The sequence below is a fragment of the Ailuropoda melanoleuca genome, chromosome 3, assembly GCF_002007445.2.
Source record: "Ailuropoda melanoleuca isolate Jingjing chromosome 3, ASM200744v2, whole genome shotgun sequence".
Taxonomy (NCBI): domain Eukaryota; kingdom Metazoa; phylum Chordata; class Mammalia; order Carnivora; family Ursidae; genus Ailuropoda; species Ailuropoda melanoleuca.
In genome coordinates this window covers 97,733,437-97,752,401 of record NC_048220.1, presented here as the reverse complement: position 1 = coordinate 97,752,401, position 18,965 = coordinate 97,733,437, and the positions used below count along the sequence as shown (strand labels likewise).

The window sequence follows — 18,965 nt, the reverse complement described above, 5'->3', positions numbered from 1 at the left end:
AAGAAGAAAGTTGCTTTGCAATTCAGCTTGCACTGTTCTGCCCGCTTCCTCTGAGCCTTGCACTGGTGTTTCAGCTAACCAGACATTCTGGAACTCTGAGTGAGGACAGAAAGACATTGGAAGATGAGAGAAGGGGAGCCGGAAGACATTGGCGGCCTTTGGAAGCTGGAAAGGACAAGGAAACAGTCTCCTCTAGAGCTTCCGAAGGAACTGCTGACCCTTGACTTTAACCCAATGAAACTGATTTCGGACTCCCAGCCTCCAGAAATGTAAAACACATTTTTATTGTTTTATGCCTCTAAGTTTGTAGTGATTTGTTACAGCAGGAATAGGAAACTAATTCACATCTTAGCGGGCATCACACCCAAAAAGTGATCAGAGACTCTATACTCACAGCCCTTGACAATGCTGCAGTCTCTGTGTGACTGGTCCTTCCCCTCTTCCAGGTATACATTCACCCTGCCATTAGGGAATTTTGGTGGGAAAATCCTGAAAGCTCCAGATTCAGTGACGCTGAACAAAGGGTGGAAGGTGCAGTTGGGTAAACCTTGAGTGCACAGAGGCCTCTAGGCAGAGGCTAAGGCAGGAGCACCTGAGGAGGGGAACTGCAGCCCACCTCGAAGGATTTGAAAAGGCAAACACGGAGGAAGGGAAGGCGTTCTTGGAGAGTTTCCCAGGACACCACCGCGCTGGCTGGCTGGCTGCTGTGTCATTAGAAAAGAACATGTGCACAGTAGCCTGGGTTCTCAAGGCCTCTGAAAGCACCGCAGGAAGTATTTTTTTCCATTGATCATCTATTGAGCATGTGGAGACAGAAGCAACTGCATACGGTGTGGGGGTGTGTGTGTGTGAGGTGGTGCAGATATTTTGGAGGGCAACTTGGCAATGGCGAAAACATTTAGGTGAACATCCTTTCAGCAGAGCACATGTAGGCCTGTGACCCACAGAGATAGTCCTGCCGGCGCACAAAGATGTGCAGGGGTGTTTACTGCAACATTGCGTGCAGTAGGGAAAAACGGAAGAGATAAACTGTCTATCCTCATCTCCCCTCAGCTAGGCAAGAAGGAAGTTGATCTCATTATGCCCTTCTGGTCCCAACTTGTTAAGATGCCGTAACCGCTCAGGTGGTGTACTTTGCACGGGGCCTACTTCATGATGATTTAAGCAAAACCCTGAATGGGCCATAATACTAAACCATAGCATGAGAAAATACTCTTTTTTGCCTCTTTTACTTCTGATTACATCAAACTGAAAGGCTCACTTCGGTGCTCATAAATCCTTAACACCCCTCTCACACTTGCCAATCTCTCCCCACAACCCTTATTTTTTTTTTAAAGTAAAGAGATAGCAGAGCTTTCAGCAAGCAACCTTAGAACTCCGATTTAATAATACTGTTTTATAGCACCAAAAACCATACGTTACCTTGGAATTAACTTAACCAGAGACGTAAAGGACCTATTATCCTAGAAACTATAGATCACTTTTGAAAGATATTGAGGAAGACATAAAAAGATGGAAAAATATTCCATGCTCATGGATTGGAAGAATTAACATAGTTAAAATGTCCATACTACCCAGAGCAATCTACACTTTCAATGCTATCCCGATCAAAATACCGAGGACATTTTTCAAAGAACTGGAACAAATAGTCCTTAAATTTGTATGGAACCAGAAAAGGCCCCGAATCTCCAAGGAACTGTTGAAAAGGAAAAACAAAGCTGGGGGCATCACAATGCCGGATTTCGAGCTGTACTACAAAGCTGTGATCACAAAGACAGCATGGTACTGGCACAAAAACAGACACATCGACCAATGGAACAGAATAGAGAACCCAGAAATGGACCCTCGGCTCTTTGGGCAACTAATCTTTGATAAAGCAGGAAAAAACATCCGGTGGAAAAAAGACAGTCTCTTCAATAAATGGTGCTGGGAAAATTGGACAGCTACATGCAAAAGAATGAAACTTGACCACTCTCTCACACCATACACAAAAATAAACTCCAAATGGATGAAAGACCTCAATGTGAGACAGGAATCCATCAAAATTCTAGAGGAGAACATAGGCAACAACTTCTATGACATCGGCCAGAGCAACCTTTTTCACGACACATCTCCAAAGGCAAGAGAAATAAAAGATAAAATGAACTTATGGGACTTTATCAGGATAAAGAGCTTCTGCACAGCCAAGGAAACAGTCAAAAAAACTAAGAGACAGCCCACGGAATGGGAGAATATATTTGCAAAGGACACCACAGATAAAGGACTGGTATCCAAGATCTACAAAGAACTTCTCAAACTCAATACACGAGAAACAAATAAACAAATCATAAAATGGGCAGAAGATATGAACAGACACTTTTCCAATGAAGACATACAAATGGCTAACAGACACATGAAAAAATGTTCAAAATCATTAGCCATCAGGGAAATTCAAATCAAAACCACACTGAGATACCACCTTACGCCAGTTAGAATGGCAAAGATAGACAAGGCAAGAAACAACAATTGTTGGAGAGGATGTGGAGAAAGGGGATCCCTCCTACATTGTTGGTGGGAATGCAAGTTGGTACAGCCACTCTGGAAAACAGTGTGGAGGTCCCTTAAAAAGTTAAAAATTGAACTACCCTATGACCCAGCCATTGCACTACTGGGTGTTTACCCCAAAGATACAGACGTAGTAAAGAGAAGGGCCATATGCACCCCAATGTTCATAGCTGCATTGTCCACAATAGCCAAATCATGGAAGGAGCCGAGATGCCCTTCAACAGATGACTGGATTAAGAAGCTGTGGTCCATATATACAATGGAATATTACTCAGCTATCAGAAAGAACGAATTCTCAACATTTGCTGCAACATGGACGGCACTGGAGGAGATAATGCTAAGTGAAATAAGTCAAGCAGAGAAAGACAATTATCATATGATTTCTCTCATCTATGGAACATAAGAACTAGGATGATCGGTAGGGGAAGAAAGGGATAAAGAAAAGGGGGGTAATCAGAAGGGGGAATGAAACATGAGAGACTATGGACTATGAGAAACAAACTGAAGACTTCAGAGGGGAGGGGGTGGGGGAATGGGATAGACTGGTGATGGGTAGTAAGGAGGGCACGTATTGCATGGTGCACTGGGTGTTATACGCAACTAATGAAGCATCAAACTTTACATCGGAATCTGGGGATGTACTGTATGGTGATTAACATAATATAATAAAATAAAAAATAATAATAATAATAATACTGTTTTGTTTTCATTGTATTCAGTTTTACTGAAAACGTCTCTTTAGAGCAAGTGGCACTAGTGTTTCAACTATGCAGATGACATAAAGTTTTCCTTTTAAAACAAATTTTATTAAGTGATGAAATCATTTTTCAATTTACATAGATAATAGAGGACCTCAGGAATAGCAAAAATCATGATGTGGGTGTGCTAATGACTGCAGTTTGGGAGATGGTTAGTGCACTGTTCAGTTACTGCTGTTAATTCTCAGGAACTGTAGCCCATCAGACCTTGAGAAATTATAGGCTGTGGACAAAGCTCTGGTTTAGACTCAGATTGTACCAGCCCCTATTCACCCCCAACCTGTCACTGTGTCACTGGAATGGAACATGGAGAGTGAGCCAGGGAGGCCTGTGGTTTGGAAATTAAAGCTGAGTAGACAGGAGCTGGCTTCTGGTCCAAGCCTTTTTGAGCTGACCCTGAAGGTAATGGGGAACTCTGCGGTGACTGCATCACAGAAGTTCTCAGCAGGAGAAGGAATGGTAGTCAGCAAAATGAATGCCTGGTCAATCTCACTGCCTCCAAAATCCTACCTCATCCTCCAGATGTGAAAGAATTTTCTAGAAAGAGGTCTTCATGAGTTGCGCTCACACTACTAGTCCTGGTTATCTTCCCAAGAGGATGCCACTGGCAGAATTGGTCCCCATGAGAAGGGAGGTCAAGATAACTCTCCAAGCTCTCATTTTTTTCTCGACATCCATCCTATTCCAAGAACCCTCAGAGCAGTGATTACTAAGAAGCCCCCAAATGAACACCATCTCTAAATCTAAGATCTAAAGGGCTGTTTTTTTTTAAGTTATAACAAAAACAACTGTCTGTGCTTTAGCTCTTTAGAGAAATATTCCTAATAAAACATTATGAGGGGTTCCCGATGTCCTTCAGACTGATGCCTTGAAATCCCTGGGATTCTAGAGTTCAGTAGGCAACCAGCTATGTAGCTTCCTGGGGAAAGGGGGACTCTAGAAGAAATGCTAAAACATCACTGGGATGAATTACTAGAAAAGCTAATTGGTCTCATTCCTGTTCCAGAAGATAGTTCTTGGAGATTTAAAAAAAAAAAAATCCCCTCTTTCCTAACACAGACCCAACTCTGTACCTGTTTGGTCAGTGTCAACAAAATGTGGTAATCACAGCAAAGAGAGTATTTCTTAAAGTTCTAGTTCTGCCTGTGTTTGGGAACATCCCCACACAAACGTTTCTGCTCCTTTTAAAAATAAAGTTAAAAAATAGGGGTTCAAACAGTGATTGTATTTTGGCTCAAAATATGTCACAAATCAATATATAACTTTGTGCAACCCCCTAGCAGAGCCCAGCTGAAAGAAAGCCCTTGCTAATTGAACTCAGCTCCTAGGATAGAATAGTCCTGTTTGCAACTGTGGAAGAGATGGGCAGTTAGAAGCTGGCTCCAGTCTGAGGGACAAGACGAGGAGTTCAGGCATGGGGGGAGCACCATTCCTCACAATCAACCCTGTCCTTGGCCCTCCCAGACATGGGAGAGGGGAGATCCAAGTTCTGAACACTGATCCAACAGAAGCCACTAATTCTGGGTTAAGAAAACTCCATCCAAAAAATAGCCCCTTCCCCCCACAAATAGGCCCCAATGCATGGGTATCTTCTGCTCTGAAGTCAGGAGACAGGAGAATGATAGACAGTTGATGCCATTTTTTGCTGTTCCTTTTTGTCCACACCAGAAAATAATGAATTTCTTTTCTTCCTAAGTGCCTGCTGGTAAAGAGTAATTGATTTGCTTGAACCATGTGGGTGGGCTAGAACAGGAGTATGCTACAAATAATGGATGTCAGGCTCACAGAGTCAATGGGTACCTCACCGTAGCTGAAATTCTGAAACCAAACAAGGCATAGTGTGGGCCTGTTTCTGAGGAGTGGGTGATTTGTTTCATTATCTTAATTTTGCACCCTTTAACCTGAATCCCCAAAAGTCATCCAGTTCAGAACAACCACAAAAGAGTTTGAAAAAGAAAATAAGTGCATGGATCAATGAGAGATGCTCTCCTGAATTTTTTTTCTTGGCGCATTAATTCTGCTTTACCAGTGCAAGGGGGCACAACTGGGTGATTTATCTGATTGTATGAATTTTTACTTATAGAAAATCAGTTTTTCCTCATCCTCACTGAATAAAATCTACAGGGCAATGTTTGACAATTTGCTTTTGGGGCAAATGTGGGCAAACAAATATTTTCATGCACTACTCATGGGAATGGAAATAAAACTTAAGAGAAGGTACACGTTAGCCACCCCTGAGCCAAGGAATTGCAAAAGCTGATTGCCTACTTGGTAAGAGGAGGAAGGGGAAAATGTGGAGATGAAGCACGTATTTCATATTTTGATGAAATGTCCTGCTCATGTATTTATCTAAAGCCAGTGTATTAGTCAGCTCATGCTTCCATAACAAAATATCACAGAGAAATTTATTTTCTCACAGTTCTGGAGGCTCAAAGTTCAAGATCAAGACATCTGCATGGTTTCTACAGAGCCTCTCTCTTTGCCTTGCAGATGGCTGCTTTCTTGCTGTGTCCTCGCATGGCCTTTTCTCAGCGAGTATGCATCCCTGGTGTCCCTTCCTCTTCTTATTAAGGCCATCAGTCCTATTGGAGTGAGGCCACACCCTTGCAGTCTCATTTAAGTTTTATTACCTCCTTATAGGTCCTGTCTCCAAATACAGTCACACTGGGCGGTAGTTTTGGCATATGAATTTGGGGAGGATGTATTTTGGTCCCTAATAGCGTATTGAAATCTTCTGGAAGGATACACAGCACACTGTTGTTAATGTCACTTCTGGGGAATGGCACTGGGATTTCAAGTGAGGCCTGTTCTTCTACTGAATTTTTAAAATGGTCCTATTTTTTAAATTTTTTTAATTTTAATTTTTTTTTTCAAGAGAGGGAGAGAGAAGGGGGAGCGTAGAGAGGGAGGGAGAGAGAATCCTTTTTTTAAAAGATTTTATTTATTTGACAGAGAGAGACAGCGAGAGAGGGAACACAAGCAGGGGGAGTGGGAGAGGAAGAAGCAGGCTCCCAGCAGAGAAGCCCGATGTGGGGCTCGATCCCATAACACCGGGATAACACCCTGAGCCGAAGGCAGACGCTTAACAACTGAGCCACCCAGGTGCCCCCAAAGGCAGACTCTTAACGGCTGAGCCTTTATTTTATTTATTTGACAGAGATAGAGACAGCCAGCGAGAGAGGGAGCACAAGCAGGGGGAGTGGGAGAGGAAGAAGCAGGCTCATAGCAGAGGAGCCTGACGTGGGGCTTGATCCCATAACGCCGGGATCATGCCCTGAGCTGAAGGCAGACACTTAACCGCTGTGCCACCCAGGCGCCCCCGGGAAGAGAGACTCTTAAGCAAGCTCCTTGCCCAGCATGAAACCCGACATGGGGCTCCATCTCACAACCCTGAGATCACGACCTGAGCCTAAATCCAGAATCGGATGCTTAACTGACTGAGCCACCCAGGCACTGCTAAATGGTGTTACGTTAAAAGACAATGATGATAAAAGGATATTAATTGGAGGTGGTGCCAAGTTTTAACCTGCCCAGGACATCTACAGAGGCCCTACCAGCCCAGAGTGTGGAGAGCCACGTGCCTCACTTCTAGCCCCACAGAGAGGGAAGCCTGCTTTGGCAGGCATCAGCATCCCACTCGGTCCCCAGTCCATCCATGCAAAGGGACGGGAAAGGACCCAGTGGGGAAACAGCAGCGTCCTGTGACAAGTCTCTAGGCCAAGCGCATCTCCGGGAGCCCCAACTGTACCTTTACCCATGGGCCCCTCCTAAGGCCCATGGGCTTCCGTGTGCCCTGACCACCCCCAGCCCCCCAGCTTTGGGAGCAGAAGACACAGCAGAGTGGCCACTGGAGCAGGGCGGGTGCAGCGTTTGGTGTTGAAGGGTCCTTCTCAACCTTCCCACAACCTCTCCAATCACTTCTCATGCCACATTCTTCCTGGAAAGTCAACACTGCTGGCAGAAATCACCCTCAGGGGCTGATGCAAGAAACCCGAGGAATAGAAGTTGCCTTAGTCCCTGAATTTATACAAACCACCTAATTGCCTCCATGTCTGTGTTTGTCAGCCACTAATTATTAGGTGTTTGTCTCTGTCAGCATTTTTCATCAAGCGTTCCTTTCTGTGAGACATGATAAGCATTAAATCAAGGCTGACTTGGAGGCCTGTGTAGCGGAGCCGAGGCAGGAGGGTGGGGTGGGCTGGTGAGGCTGTGTGTGGTTTGGAAGCTCGGAGCCAATCTGGTAGAAAGCACACGGAATCTGGTGCGGCTCTGGAACCGTAATGGAAATAACAGCTGCCTCTTTCCGCGCACTTGAAATAGGGCCAGGCCAAGGTGGCCATAATTAATGTTTTAAATAGCAAATTAAAGATCTACAAATATATTATTTGTTAAATTATATTTTAGAAAGGACCTCAAATTATGTTTGGGGTAGTACTGAGTGCTTTCACAGTCTTGAACTCAAAAACACAGGGTACTGTGAGGTGGGTAGCTTAGCCAAGAAAGCTGCTTCCTAAACAAGCTGGTATTTTGATCAATTTCCCCCAGGATGCATGGAAGTACATACTCTGGGATGTTCTTGTTTGGGAGAATATTTGGTTTGCACAAGGGAAGCTGTCTTTTCTTCTGGCTTTGAGAGAATTTTACTCTTATGCGGGGCTCTGAGCCATGTAGAGAAACTAGCTAAAAGTTAGACTTGGGGAAAATTTTTATGCTACTAAAGAAGAAAAAGAAAAACCTACTTCCTATTAAAAAAAAATCAACGGAGAGTAAACCCTGTTTTTTTTCTTGAGGCTAATAGGAGATCACTCATTCATTCATTCATTTTTTTTTTTTTTAGATTTTATTCATTTATTTGACAAAGAGAGACAGCACAAGCAGGGCAAGTGGCAGGCAGAGGCAGAGGGAGAAGCAGACTCCCCACTGAGCAGGGAGCCCGATGCGAGACTCGATCCCAGGATCCTGAGATCATGACCTGAGCCGAAGGCAGACGCTTAACGAACTGAGCCACCCAGGCACCCCATTCATTCACTTCTTGACAAGTGTTGGCTGCCTACTTTTTGGCCCTTGTCCTTGTGAATTGTAAAGGCTAATGTTGATAACATTAAACATTCTTGAAGACCAGCTGCGTTCTAAGTACTTTACATATGTTAATTTATGTATGCTTTCCAATCACCCTAGGAGGAAAATACTATTATTATTCCCGTGTTACAGATAGGGAATCAGAACCTTATTGAGGTTAAGGAGCTTGTCCAAGTTTACAGGACTAGTCAGGGGCTGAGGTGCTGTTCAGTCTTGCCCAGTGTGATGCTACGGTCTGTGTTCTAAAACACAGGTTGGCAAACTAGAGCCCTCCAGCCAAATCCAGCCCAATGTCTGCTTTTGGAAATAAAGTTTTATTGGAACACAGACATTCTCATTCATTTACTTGGTGTCTATGGCTGCTTTCATGTGACAACAGCAGACTAGCAGTTACAACAGAGACTGTATGGCCCAGAGAGTCTAAAATATTTACTACCTGGCCATTTACAGAAAAAGTTTGTGAACTCCTGCTCTAAAACTCTGCTGTACTTTCTCCCTAGAAAAATGGGGGGGGGGGAACCCAAAACATAAGAGGTAAGTAAAATAATTGACAATAATTTTTTTAACGTGCCATGATTTGTGAAATGGAGTGCCATCAGAGAGTAACTGGAGTGGTAGGGTAAGGTTAGAGGCAGCCTTCTTAAAATGCAAGCCCCCAGAACCTGGCCTCCAAGCTGACATCTGAATCCTGGGATTGAGATTTGCTGAAGAATTTATACTTGACTTAGCTGCCCAAATATGCATGTCTCTGCCTTGACCTGAACAGAGGATGACAAAGGGACCAGTCTCCTTTCTGGAGTGAAAAGCTTTCTTTCCCCTTCAAAGGGAGCATGGGAGGATTCAGTGAGGGGAATGACAGGTGGGAATGTTCAGCACAGGGCTGACACTCAGTTGGCACTCAACAAATGTCCCCTTCTTCCTTCAGGCTCCTGTCCTCGCCACCTGCTGGACCAAAACTGGCCCTCTGAACTTGGAAAGTTTTGTACATCATGAATACAGTGTTTTATGCTTTAAAGTAGACATTGACATTTAATATAGCACAATGGGGTTGGAAGTATGGTTCCTAACTCAGAAAAAACTATTTGATCCAGCTAATGAGTCCCAAGAGAAAAAATGTGTGAGGTCATTCATTCCATTTGTGGTTGGGGCACAGATTCCCTCTCTTGGTCCAAATGACCAAGGTTGAGGGCAAAGCGGGGGTGGGCAGTGAGGCAAGTGGGCAGGATGCTTGCCTTGGCAGTTTTCTGGATGACTCACTCCAAGACAATCAGTCTCCATTTTATATGGGAACTTCATCCATCCATCACGAGTATTAAAGGCCTTGTCTTGAACCAGGCGCTGAGCCATTTGCTTGACACTAAAAAACTACTGAATTTTCCTGCCAAGTATATAGCCACATATATTTTCATAGATATAATTCACCTTCAAAATCACTCCTTTTTGCAGTTACGTTTATTCTCTCTGCCCACCCCTTTTGTTCTTTAGAAAAACACAGATTTTGTGATCAGACCCAGCTTTATGTTCTTGTTCAGTTCTATTAGCTGGGTGACCTTGAGGAAAACTTTTAACCTCTCTGAGCCTCAGTCTTATTTGTGTAATAATAATACCTACCAAATGTCATCCAATATTCGATTGCCACTGTGCTAAGCTCTAGGAATTTCACAGCAAAAAAGACAGCAAATCTCTCGTAGTTCTGACAGTCTAGGCAAGGGAGTTATACTACTGGAGTAAGTAAATACTCAAGATTGTTACAGACATGATAAGTGGTGTAAAGGAGATGTACAGGGTGATGTGATACAGTGAGCTACTTAAGTGTTATTAAGGCAAGACCAGAAGAATGAAAATGAGCAAACCACGGGAAGGGCTCTTAGTGTCTTCAGGCGGAGGGAATATTGAGTACAAAGGTTTGGAGATGGGGCAAATACTGTTGTGTTTTAGGAACAGAAAGTAGTATAGTATCCAAAAGGGAAAGTGGCACAAAATGAGGTCAGAGAGGTGGGTGGAGACCAGATTTCATGGGCCTTATGGATCATGATAAGGAATTTTGGATTTTATTCTAATCCAGAGTGGGAAGTCAATGCAAAGAGTTAAGACTTGTACAGGATTCATGTTTGTTTGTTTGTTTAAAGAAAGAGAGAGTGCGTGAGCACGAGCAGGTGGGGAGGGGCATAGGGAGAGATAGACTCTCAAGCAGGCTCCACGCCCAGCACAGAGCCTGATGCCAGGCTGGATCTCATGACTCTGAGATCATGACCTCAGCCAAAATCAAGAGTTTGACTCTTAACTGACTGAGCCACACAAGCACCCCAGGATTCATGTTTTTGAAGATCAGTCTGGTTACTACATGGTGAAGGGATTATAAGAAACAACAGCAAAGGAGGCCAGGGTCATTGTAAGGATTACCTATAATTACAAATGTAAAATAATGAGCACAACCTCTGACACATGTAAGTTCTCTATGAATGTTAGTTAGCTGATGTTCCAGAAAGTCTAAGCCTAATACAGTAGACACAGCTTTGTGTGGCTATTGAACATTTGAAATGTGACTAGTGCAACCATGGACTTAAATTTCTCATTTTATTTAATTTTAATAAAATTTAAAAATTAATATTTGATTCAGTCTTTGGGAAGTATTTTGAAAAACTTTGGATTTGTGAATCTACATAACTGTAAATGTTATGAAATCTGAGTACAGATTCAAGTATTTTCAATGGAAGCCTAACGTCCAAATTGAGATGTGCTATGACAGTAAAATATTCACATGATTCCAAAGACTTAGTACGAAAATGGAATGTATTCTCTTAATTTTTATATTGATTACATGTTCAAATAAGAATATTTTAGACACATTGGGTTAAAGAAAATATTGTTTAAATTAATTTCCCCTCTTTTATCGTTTTTAATGCTGCTACTGGAAAATTAAAAGTTACATATGTGGCTCACACTGTATTGCTATCAGACATGCTCATCTAAGGGAAAACAGAAACCTAGGAACTTAAATGCATCAAACGTTAGCTCTTGATCATGTCTCCTATCAGAAATCTCAATCTGAAGATTGGAACTGGAACAAAATAAAAAGCACTGACATCTTTTGGAAACACTATAAGAATACAGGATCTGCCTCTTAATTATGTATTTTATGTAATACCTCTGGTCCTCAAGGAATTCTTTTGGCATCCCTGGCCATTCCTGGATGCTGGACCTTGCTTTGGCAAGTTCATGCACTCCAACTCTGGGAGAATGTGGAGAACAGAGTTCAGGACTTAGAGGATCTCAGAGCATAAAAGCTTTATCTTTAAAGCTAGACTCAGTAAGCCCCATGGTATGAATATACCCACTTTGGACACAGAAACGACTGAGTCAGTCTAGCATAGATTTAAATCTCTAGCTCCAGGGAGGGTAGATGTACAGAGCCTTCCAAAAGTTTAGCACAATGTGTGCATAAGTCGCCAGGGGAGGCAGGAGTGATTTCCATCTCCGCCTGCGGACTCTCCACAGAGCGATTTATTTTATGCCAAAGTTCGTGCTCGTGTCTGTCGGAAGTGCTTTAGGTTCATTATTTCATTTAAGCGTCGTGAAACCGGGGCGCCTGGGTGGCTCGGGTGGTTAAGCGTCTCTCTGCAGCTTGGGTGATGATCTCGAGATCCCCGAATCCAGCCCTGCATTGGGCTTCCTGCTCAACAAGGAGTCTGCTTCTCCCTCTCCTTTTGTCCCTCCGATCGCTCGCTCTCTCTCAAATAAGTAAATAAACTCTTTAAAATTAAAAAAAAAAAAAGCTTCATGGAATGTTATGAGGTGGATATCAAGGTTCAGTGACTTGACCAAGCTCAGATCACACAGCTGCTAAGAGGCAGAACAGGGATTCAGACCAAGAGGTCTAACTCCAGAGCCTAACTCTTAACCACCATACCGGACAGTAATCCTATTGTCATGCCAGTCATTCAAAGGGCCATCTTGAGTATAAGACTCCTTCTCTTGTATCATCCCATGCCACTAAGAAATCACCCAGTTGCTCCAGAAAGAAAACCAAAGAGAAAATGCTTCCTTTGCTATTTTCCTGATTCATTGATGTACCCACCACAGGGTCTTGCATGATGCCTAGCATTCATTCATTATTCCTTCATTCATGTGCAGCTTCCATTCTTTCAACATAGTTAGGGCCTCAGTCCTCTGGGGGGTATATTTATACCTCTGGGGGGTATAAATGAAAACTTCACAAATATTATCACTGCTAATATTGATTATCATAAGTAATGCTATTAATCAAATTACCAGTACTATCAGTAATTGATCATAACATTGGTAATACTGTGAGAACTTCATTAATAATAGTAATACCATAACTGCAAATGTTTATTGAGAACTTACCGTCCATACTAAGGGCTGTTAATATTAAAGAATTTTTTTTCTATCTTGAGCACTTCACTTGTGTTTTAGATAAGACATGACAGCATTTAATTCTTACAACAATCCTATAAGATGATTCCAGAATTCTTGAAATCTTTTTATACAACTTATCAGAGCCCCGAGTTACCCAGTGCTCTGGCCATAAATTCCTGAAAGAGTCATTCACTCATGTGATAACAGGATGTTCACTGACCTCTTACAACTGTAAACAAGACAGACATGGTCTCTGCCCTCGGAAAATAACAACAGAACAGCCCTCTAGATGAAAAACATTTCTTTTCCTTTTACATAGTGGCTATGAGCACTAAGACAAAATTTCCATGTTTCCAGGATCTGATGGGTGGACGCCCATTTGTAAAAATTTGTTTCTTGCTTTGTGCTCCTATCCTTCAGCAACATCCAACTACGTATCGTTGCCAGAAATCTTCCTGAGATTTTTACGATGTCCCTCAGCCTTCCCTGGTTTTTTTTCCCTCTTAATGAACTATTACTCTTTCCACAGGATAACTCAAATATCTTATTAGTGAAGACTTACCAAACTGGGCCAATTGGATGTTGGCTTTTCATGTTTTAAAAAGAGAGAGAGAGAAGAGAGAGAATGGATTGCTTCTTCCTTCAGTTTCGGTAGTGTTTTTATCTTATCCCCATCTCCCCTTCCCCCAATAGGCAGTGAGCTCCCCGGAATGGGGAGGAAGGGGCAGTGTCTTATTAGGTTTCCTGTAACCAGCTACTGTCACAAGACATATCACATATTATTATTGTCTCTAACATTCATTAAATACTATGTGTCAAGCCCTGTGCACCTTGTCTTCTAGATTGTATCATTTCTTTCTCCAAACTTAAGGGGGAGATACCGTTGTTACCAAACCAATTTTTACATATGGAGCAAATTTATATATCTAAGTTTCAAAGCATTAAGTAATTTACATCAAAGTCACACAGCTAGTCAAGTTGCAGAGCCAGGATTAGAATTCAAATAATCAAATAATCCACTAAAGCATTTTTTACAGCATGTGACACCTCATAAACACATGATCAATAAATGTTACTAGAATTATCATTCAAAGTTGGACAGCTAGTAAAGTAAAAAAGCTGACATTGTAACTCAAATTTATTTTATTTATTTACTTATTGATTTTGCTCCAAAATTCATAGCCTTTCTATTGCACCAGAATTTAATTAACAGGACTTATTTTTTATTATTATTGAAGTATAGTTGACATACAATGTTCTAGTAGTTTCAGGTGTACAACATAGTGATTTGACAATTCTGTACATTACTTGGTGCTCACCACATAGCTGTCACTATCTGTCACTATACAAAATTATTACAATGTTATTACCTATATTCCCTATGCTGTACTTTTCATCTCTGTGACTTATTTATTTCATAGCTGGAAGTTTGTATCCCTTAGCACATAACCAGACTTCTTAAAGGTCATAAGAAGCCTAACTATTGAACAGTATTTAAGTTCCTGCCCTATTTAAAAAATTTTAAATATTAAAAGTTTCCAAAATTCTGATAAATTTTTCATGTTTTTTTTTGTATATAAAGCTTTTGACTTATACAAAAATTCAAGGGAGTGCATAACCTCATTTAGAGATAAATTCAAAAAACAAGTTTGATATCCCTCCTGAAAAAAGCCTCTCCCAGCTATCTCTACTATATTGGTTCTGTGAATTATAGAAAACTGTTCTGCTGTTATTGCTGATTTCCTGTCTGGCTACCTTAAGGGATATTTCAGTTCTGTATTCCCAGCATGGGACTGATAAGGTTGTGGGATATAGGGGTGGGGTGGAATCCGGAGCCGAGGACCAAGAAACAATTCTTGAGACGTCTTTGGTGCAAAATGGTGGTTTACTAAAGCACGGGGACAGGACCTGTGGGCAGAAAGAGCCGCTGCCCGGGGTTGTGAGGGGTGGCTGATTATATACTATAGGGTAGGGGGAGGTAAGGAAAAAGGGAGGTTTCAAGAGAGTACTTTCATACGTTAAAGAAGACTCCCGGGATACCCGATACCCGAGGCCTTGCCTTTGTCAAGTTAAGGTTGTTTACCCCTCTAGCAAGGCTTTAACATGAAGATAGTTGGGAACTTCCTGGAAGAATGTCACATACATCCCCAAGTGGGGGGCGGGGGGAGGGGGTTTGCAGGGTGTCAGTTTCTGCTTTGTCCTCAGCTTGCCTTCTGTTCCCTCATCAGGATTCTAATGGAGTCTAATAAAGATTGAATAAACATTTCTTGGATGAATGCATTGGGCAATCGTTCACTTTTGGTTCCAGGACCCCTTAACTCTCTTAATATTAGTGAAGACCACAAAAAGCTTTTTTTTATGTGGGTTATACTTATCAATAGTCATTGTATTAGAAGTTACAGCTGAAAAATATTTAATATTTATTAATTTAAGATAACAATACACCTATTATATGCCAACATAATCTTTTTATAAATTACTATATTTTCCAAACAAAAAATCCGTGTAGTGAGAAGAGTGTCATTGTTTTACGTTTATGCAAATATCTGACTTAATAGAAGACAGCTGGATTCTCAGAGCTCCTACTTTGAAGCCATTGCGCGATCACATGGCACAGCCTTTGGAAAACACTATATTCATGAAAGGGGTGTGGAAAAGGCAAATAACAACTTAGTATTATTATGAAAACTGCTTTGATCTAGTAATGGGTCCCTGGAAAGGCACACTTTGAGAACCATTAGAGAGAAAACTATTTTGGACAAGGTTTATTCTCAGGATTCCTCTATGCATTGCTAGCGTTAAGAGGCCAGAGTGAAAGAGTAAAAGTAACAGCATGGAGACAGCCTCTTTTTCTACCGTGCTGAGTAATGCGGAGTCTTCCCGTAACCCAAGATGGCAACCGTCACTTGCATTTTAGTCCGTACAATGGCGTCACACAACGCGACAGCGACACGCTCTCTCCCCAAGAGTTCCACTACATTTCCCAGGATGCTTTGCCAACGGCGATGCCATTGGTTGGTGCCGAGGGAAGTGCACTTGACTGAGCGGAAATAGAAGATTCCGGAGACTGGGAAGGTGAAGACGAGAGGAGTTGGGGAGCTGTGAGTAGCTATCTGGGACTGTCTGCTTTGTCTGTGAGGGACTCAGCTAGAGGACGAACTGTTGGGAAACGTAGGGTGGCTCCTCCTTAACCCTGGGGCCTCAATCTCGCGTTCTTCCACTAGTCCTGGGGGCAGGGAGAAACAAAACACTGCTGTGGAGGCGAAGTCTTAGTATTAAGATCTTGCTGTTGGAAGTTTTCTTGGGACGAGCTGGGACGAACTCGGGCCCTAGTCGCGACACAAAGGGTCTTTGGCGTGATTTTGCTGCGACCAGAGGTGCAAGGGGGCGGGGCTGCTGACGGTCTGACTCAGCTTCTACAGCACTGGTTCCCAATTGGCTGTACATTAAAATCACCTGGGATGCGTTTTAAAAATACAGGTGTTCTGGGCCTAGGCCAAACCAAAAAATCAGAATCTGTGGAGAATAAGATCTGGGCAGCAGTACTTGCTAAAGTATTACGTTGTCTAGCCAGGGTTGAGGACCACTGTATTTAGTACCTGAGCCTGACCCCCCCGGAAATCCTGAGTAGGACCAGCTGCGCCAGGATTCCCCTCCCCACTGTAACCTGCGTTGGTTTTACAGCACACATTTGGGTGAAGTTGGCGATAGCTGTTTTGGCACTAATTGTGTTTTGAGCTCCATCAGAAACTTATCCTTGAGCTTCATATGGTGGTGCTGAAAAGGCAGGCCCGCATTTTTTTTATTTACGACCTCGCAATTAATTCGGAATAAAGATTAGGGCCGTTTCATTTTTCTTGCCATTGTTTTGGCTTATCCTATTTTTTGCTACCCCGACAAAATTCGAGTGGTGGAAAAAGGAAGAGCCACATTAAAACCGGTCTCGTTGCATATATGAAATTCTGAAAGGGGAGTCAGTAAAAGGTTTGGTATTATTTATGGGCTTATAATAACCAATTTTATTATAATGAATTTCAGTGAAAGGAAGTTAGGGTACGTTTTGGGTTTTGATGCAGAAGTTTATGTGTAATAGGTAGGATTTTTTTTTTTAATACAGGTGTCCCCTTCTATCTGAAAATTGAGCGTTCCTGTCAAGCCTTTCCGAAGCTGAAATGGCCTAAAGCAAATACTATCCACCCACGCTACCCACCTCACCCACTTCCCCTTTCCGAAAGGTGGAAAGTTATACTACTTTGCTTTTATGAAAGACCTACATTAATATTTACCTATTTTCACTAATTGAAAGAAATCTGAAGGGGATTTGCACTTTTCTGAAAACTGTTACCATACTAATGTAGGTCTCTGTTAAAAGCTAAGTGTCATAGGGCGGACTTTTGGAAAGTGGTGGATATCTGTATGAGCACCATTACCTAACATATTTTCTCTTTTCCCAGAGCTTCGGCTTCATCTCCCTCGCTGATACAGCATGGGGGAGAAGTCAGAAAACAGTAGGGCTCCAGAGGATCTTTTCAATGGTTTGAAAGTTACAGATCCCCAGGAAGCAGAGTGTGCTAGCCCTCCGGTTTCCAATCCCAAAGATCACCATCTCCAGAACAAGCTGCTCAAGGATGTTGAGGCTCATTCCCAGGAAAACCGGGGAGAAGAAGAGTGTTTTCATGACCTTAGTGCCTCATTTGAGAAGGAGGAGCCAGGAGCGGACAAGGTTGAGAACAAACCTGATGATAATGTGAATTCCTCTGAACTTGATGAAGAATACTTAATAGAACTGGAAAAAAACATGCCAGATGAGGAGAAACAGGTAAATATTTATCGTGCACGATCTGCCACATAAACTGCTTTTTAAACTGAATAAATATGGCTGCTACAGTGTCATAGATTGGGTCATCTGTGGTAAAGAGTTATATGTCCATCTGGGTCCTTATTGCTGCAGTGGTGATGGAGCTGAGATAAATCAGCATGGCAGGGAAGCATTCAGCCTCTGTTTAACAAACAGATTTCCTTTTTTTTTTTTTGTTCAACTTTGAGTTCTTATGTCTGTCTTATATAATTTTTTTTCTAACACCTATATATACCTTTTAGCTTTTTTTAAAAAAATGACCTATCAGGGCGCCTGGGTGGCTCAGTGGTTAAGCGTCCGACTCTTGATTTCGGCTCAGGTCATGATCTCAGCGTTGTGGGATCAAGGCCTTCATCAGGGTCCGAACTGGGCATGGAGCCTGTTTAAAATTCTCTCTCCATCCCTCTCTGCACCCCCTCCCCTAAAAAAAAAAAAAAAAAAGCCCTTATTGATGGTTGGCTGCTGAAACTCATGTAAGGGAATTTTTTGGTCAGACTTTAGAATTATGGTATGCTGCCTATTTGTGTTCATTCTTTGATAGCAATAAATGACTGCCTGAATATCCTAGTGGTAGTTTGGTTGCAGAAGACAATGACTGGGGCCTGTATTATTTACATAACGTTCTTGAGGAACAGAATTGTGTGCGATAGTAGTTATTTTTTAAGCACCTGTAATGTGCCAGCCACTGAGTTTAAAAACTTTTTTGTGTTTTCCTCTAATCTTCACAACACACCCGTGAGACATATTGTTAGCATTCCCCACAAGAGAACAGAACTTAGTAACTTGCCCAAGATCACACATCTAATAAATGGCGGAACTGATGCTCAAACCCAGATCTGTTTGATTCTAAAATACAATGTAGAATTTAATAACAAAAATAGCTGTCTTTCTACAAAGCAGATAACTAATAAAATGTACACACTTTCCTGCTTCTTTGCCCCTGGACCACATCCTTAACTGGGCAAGCCTTCACTTTTGGAGACAGAAGTGTTGGTATCCCCCACATATCCTTCCTTCTCATCTCATAAGCAAGGAAATCTGAAGAGTTACCATAATATCTGAGCTTGTCTGCAGAGAACTTGAATGAGATTTGTAGCTTAGGCTTCTGAAGAACTCACTCACTTAACAGGTTATGCTATTTGGGTAACGGGCTGGGATACTAATGTGCATTGTAACAGTGGGAGTGCAGAGGTAATGTGACATGGAGAGGAGCATCTTGTCTCTCCTTAGGCATTTTTCATTTGGTTTTAACATGCATGTATTAGCTTTTGTGCTAATGTGTGCCACCAGAAGAGAAGAATAAAAGGCAAAAATGAGCCAATATCATAAACTACCTCAGCAGAAAT

General features: G+C 42.1%; 1 protein-coding gene across 2 annotated transcripts in view; it reads left to right on the top strand.

Annotated features, from left to right (window-relative positions):
- The first annotated feature begins 15,761 nt into the window (after nucleotides 1–15,761).
- TTC1 (tetratricopeptide repeat domain 1) overlaps nucleotides 15,762–18,965 on the top strand; it is a 45,355-nt gene continuing 42,151 nt past the window's right edge. Inside the window, exons 1-2 of one of the 2 annotated variants that reach the window (XM_002912510.4) lie at nucleotides 15,762–15,862; nucleotides 17,216–17,580. In XM_002912510.4, the coding sequence (XP_002912556.1) occupies nucleotides 17,248–17,580 (333 nt within the window). In that variant the 5' untranslated portion in view covers nucleotides 15,762–15,862; nucleotides 17,216–17,247. Of the gene's footprint in view, nucleotides 15,863–17,215; nucleotides 17,581–18,965 lie in introns of those variants that run through there. The other variant, XM_034656790.1, reaches the window with a different exon arrangement.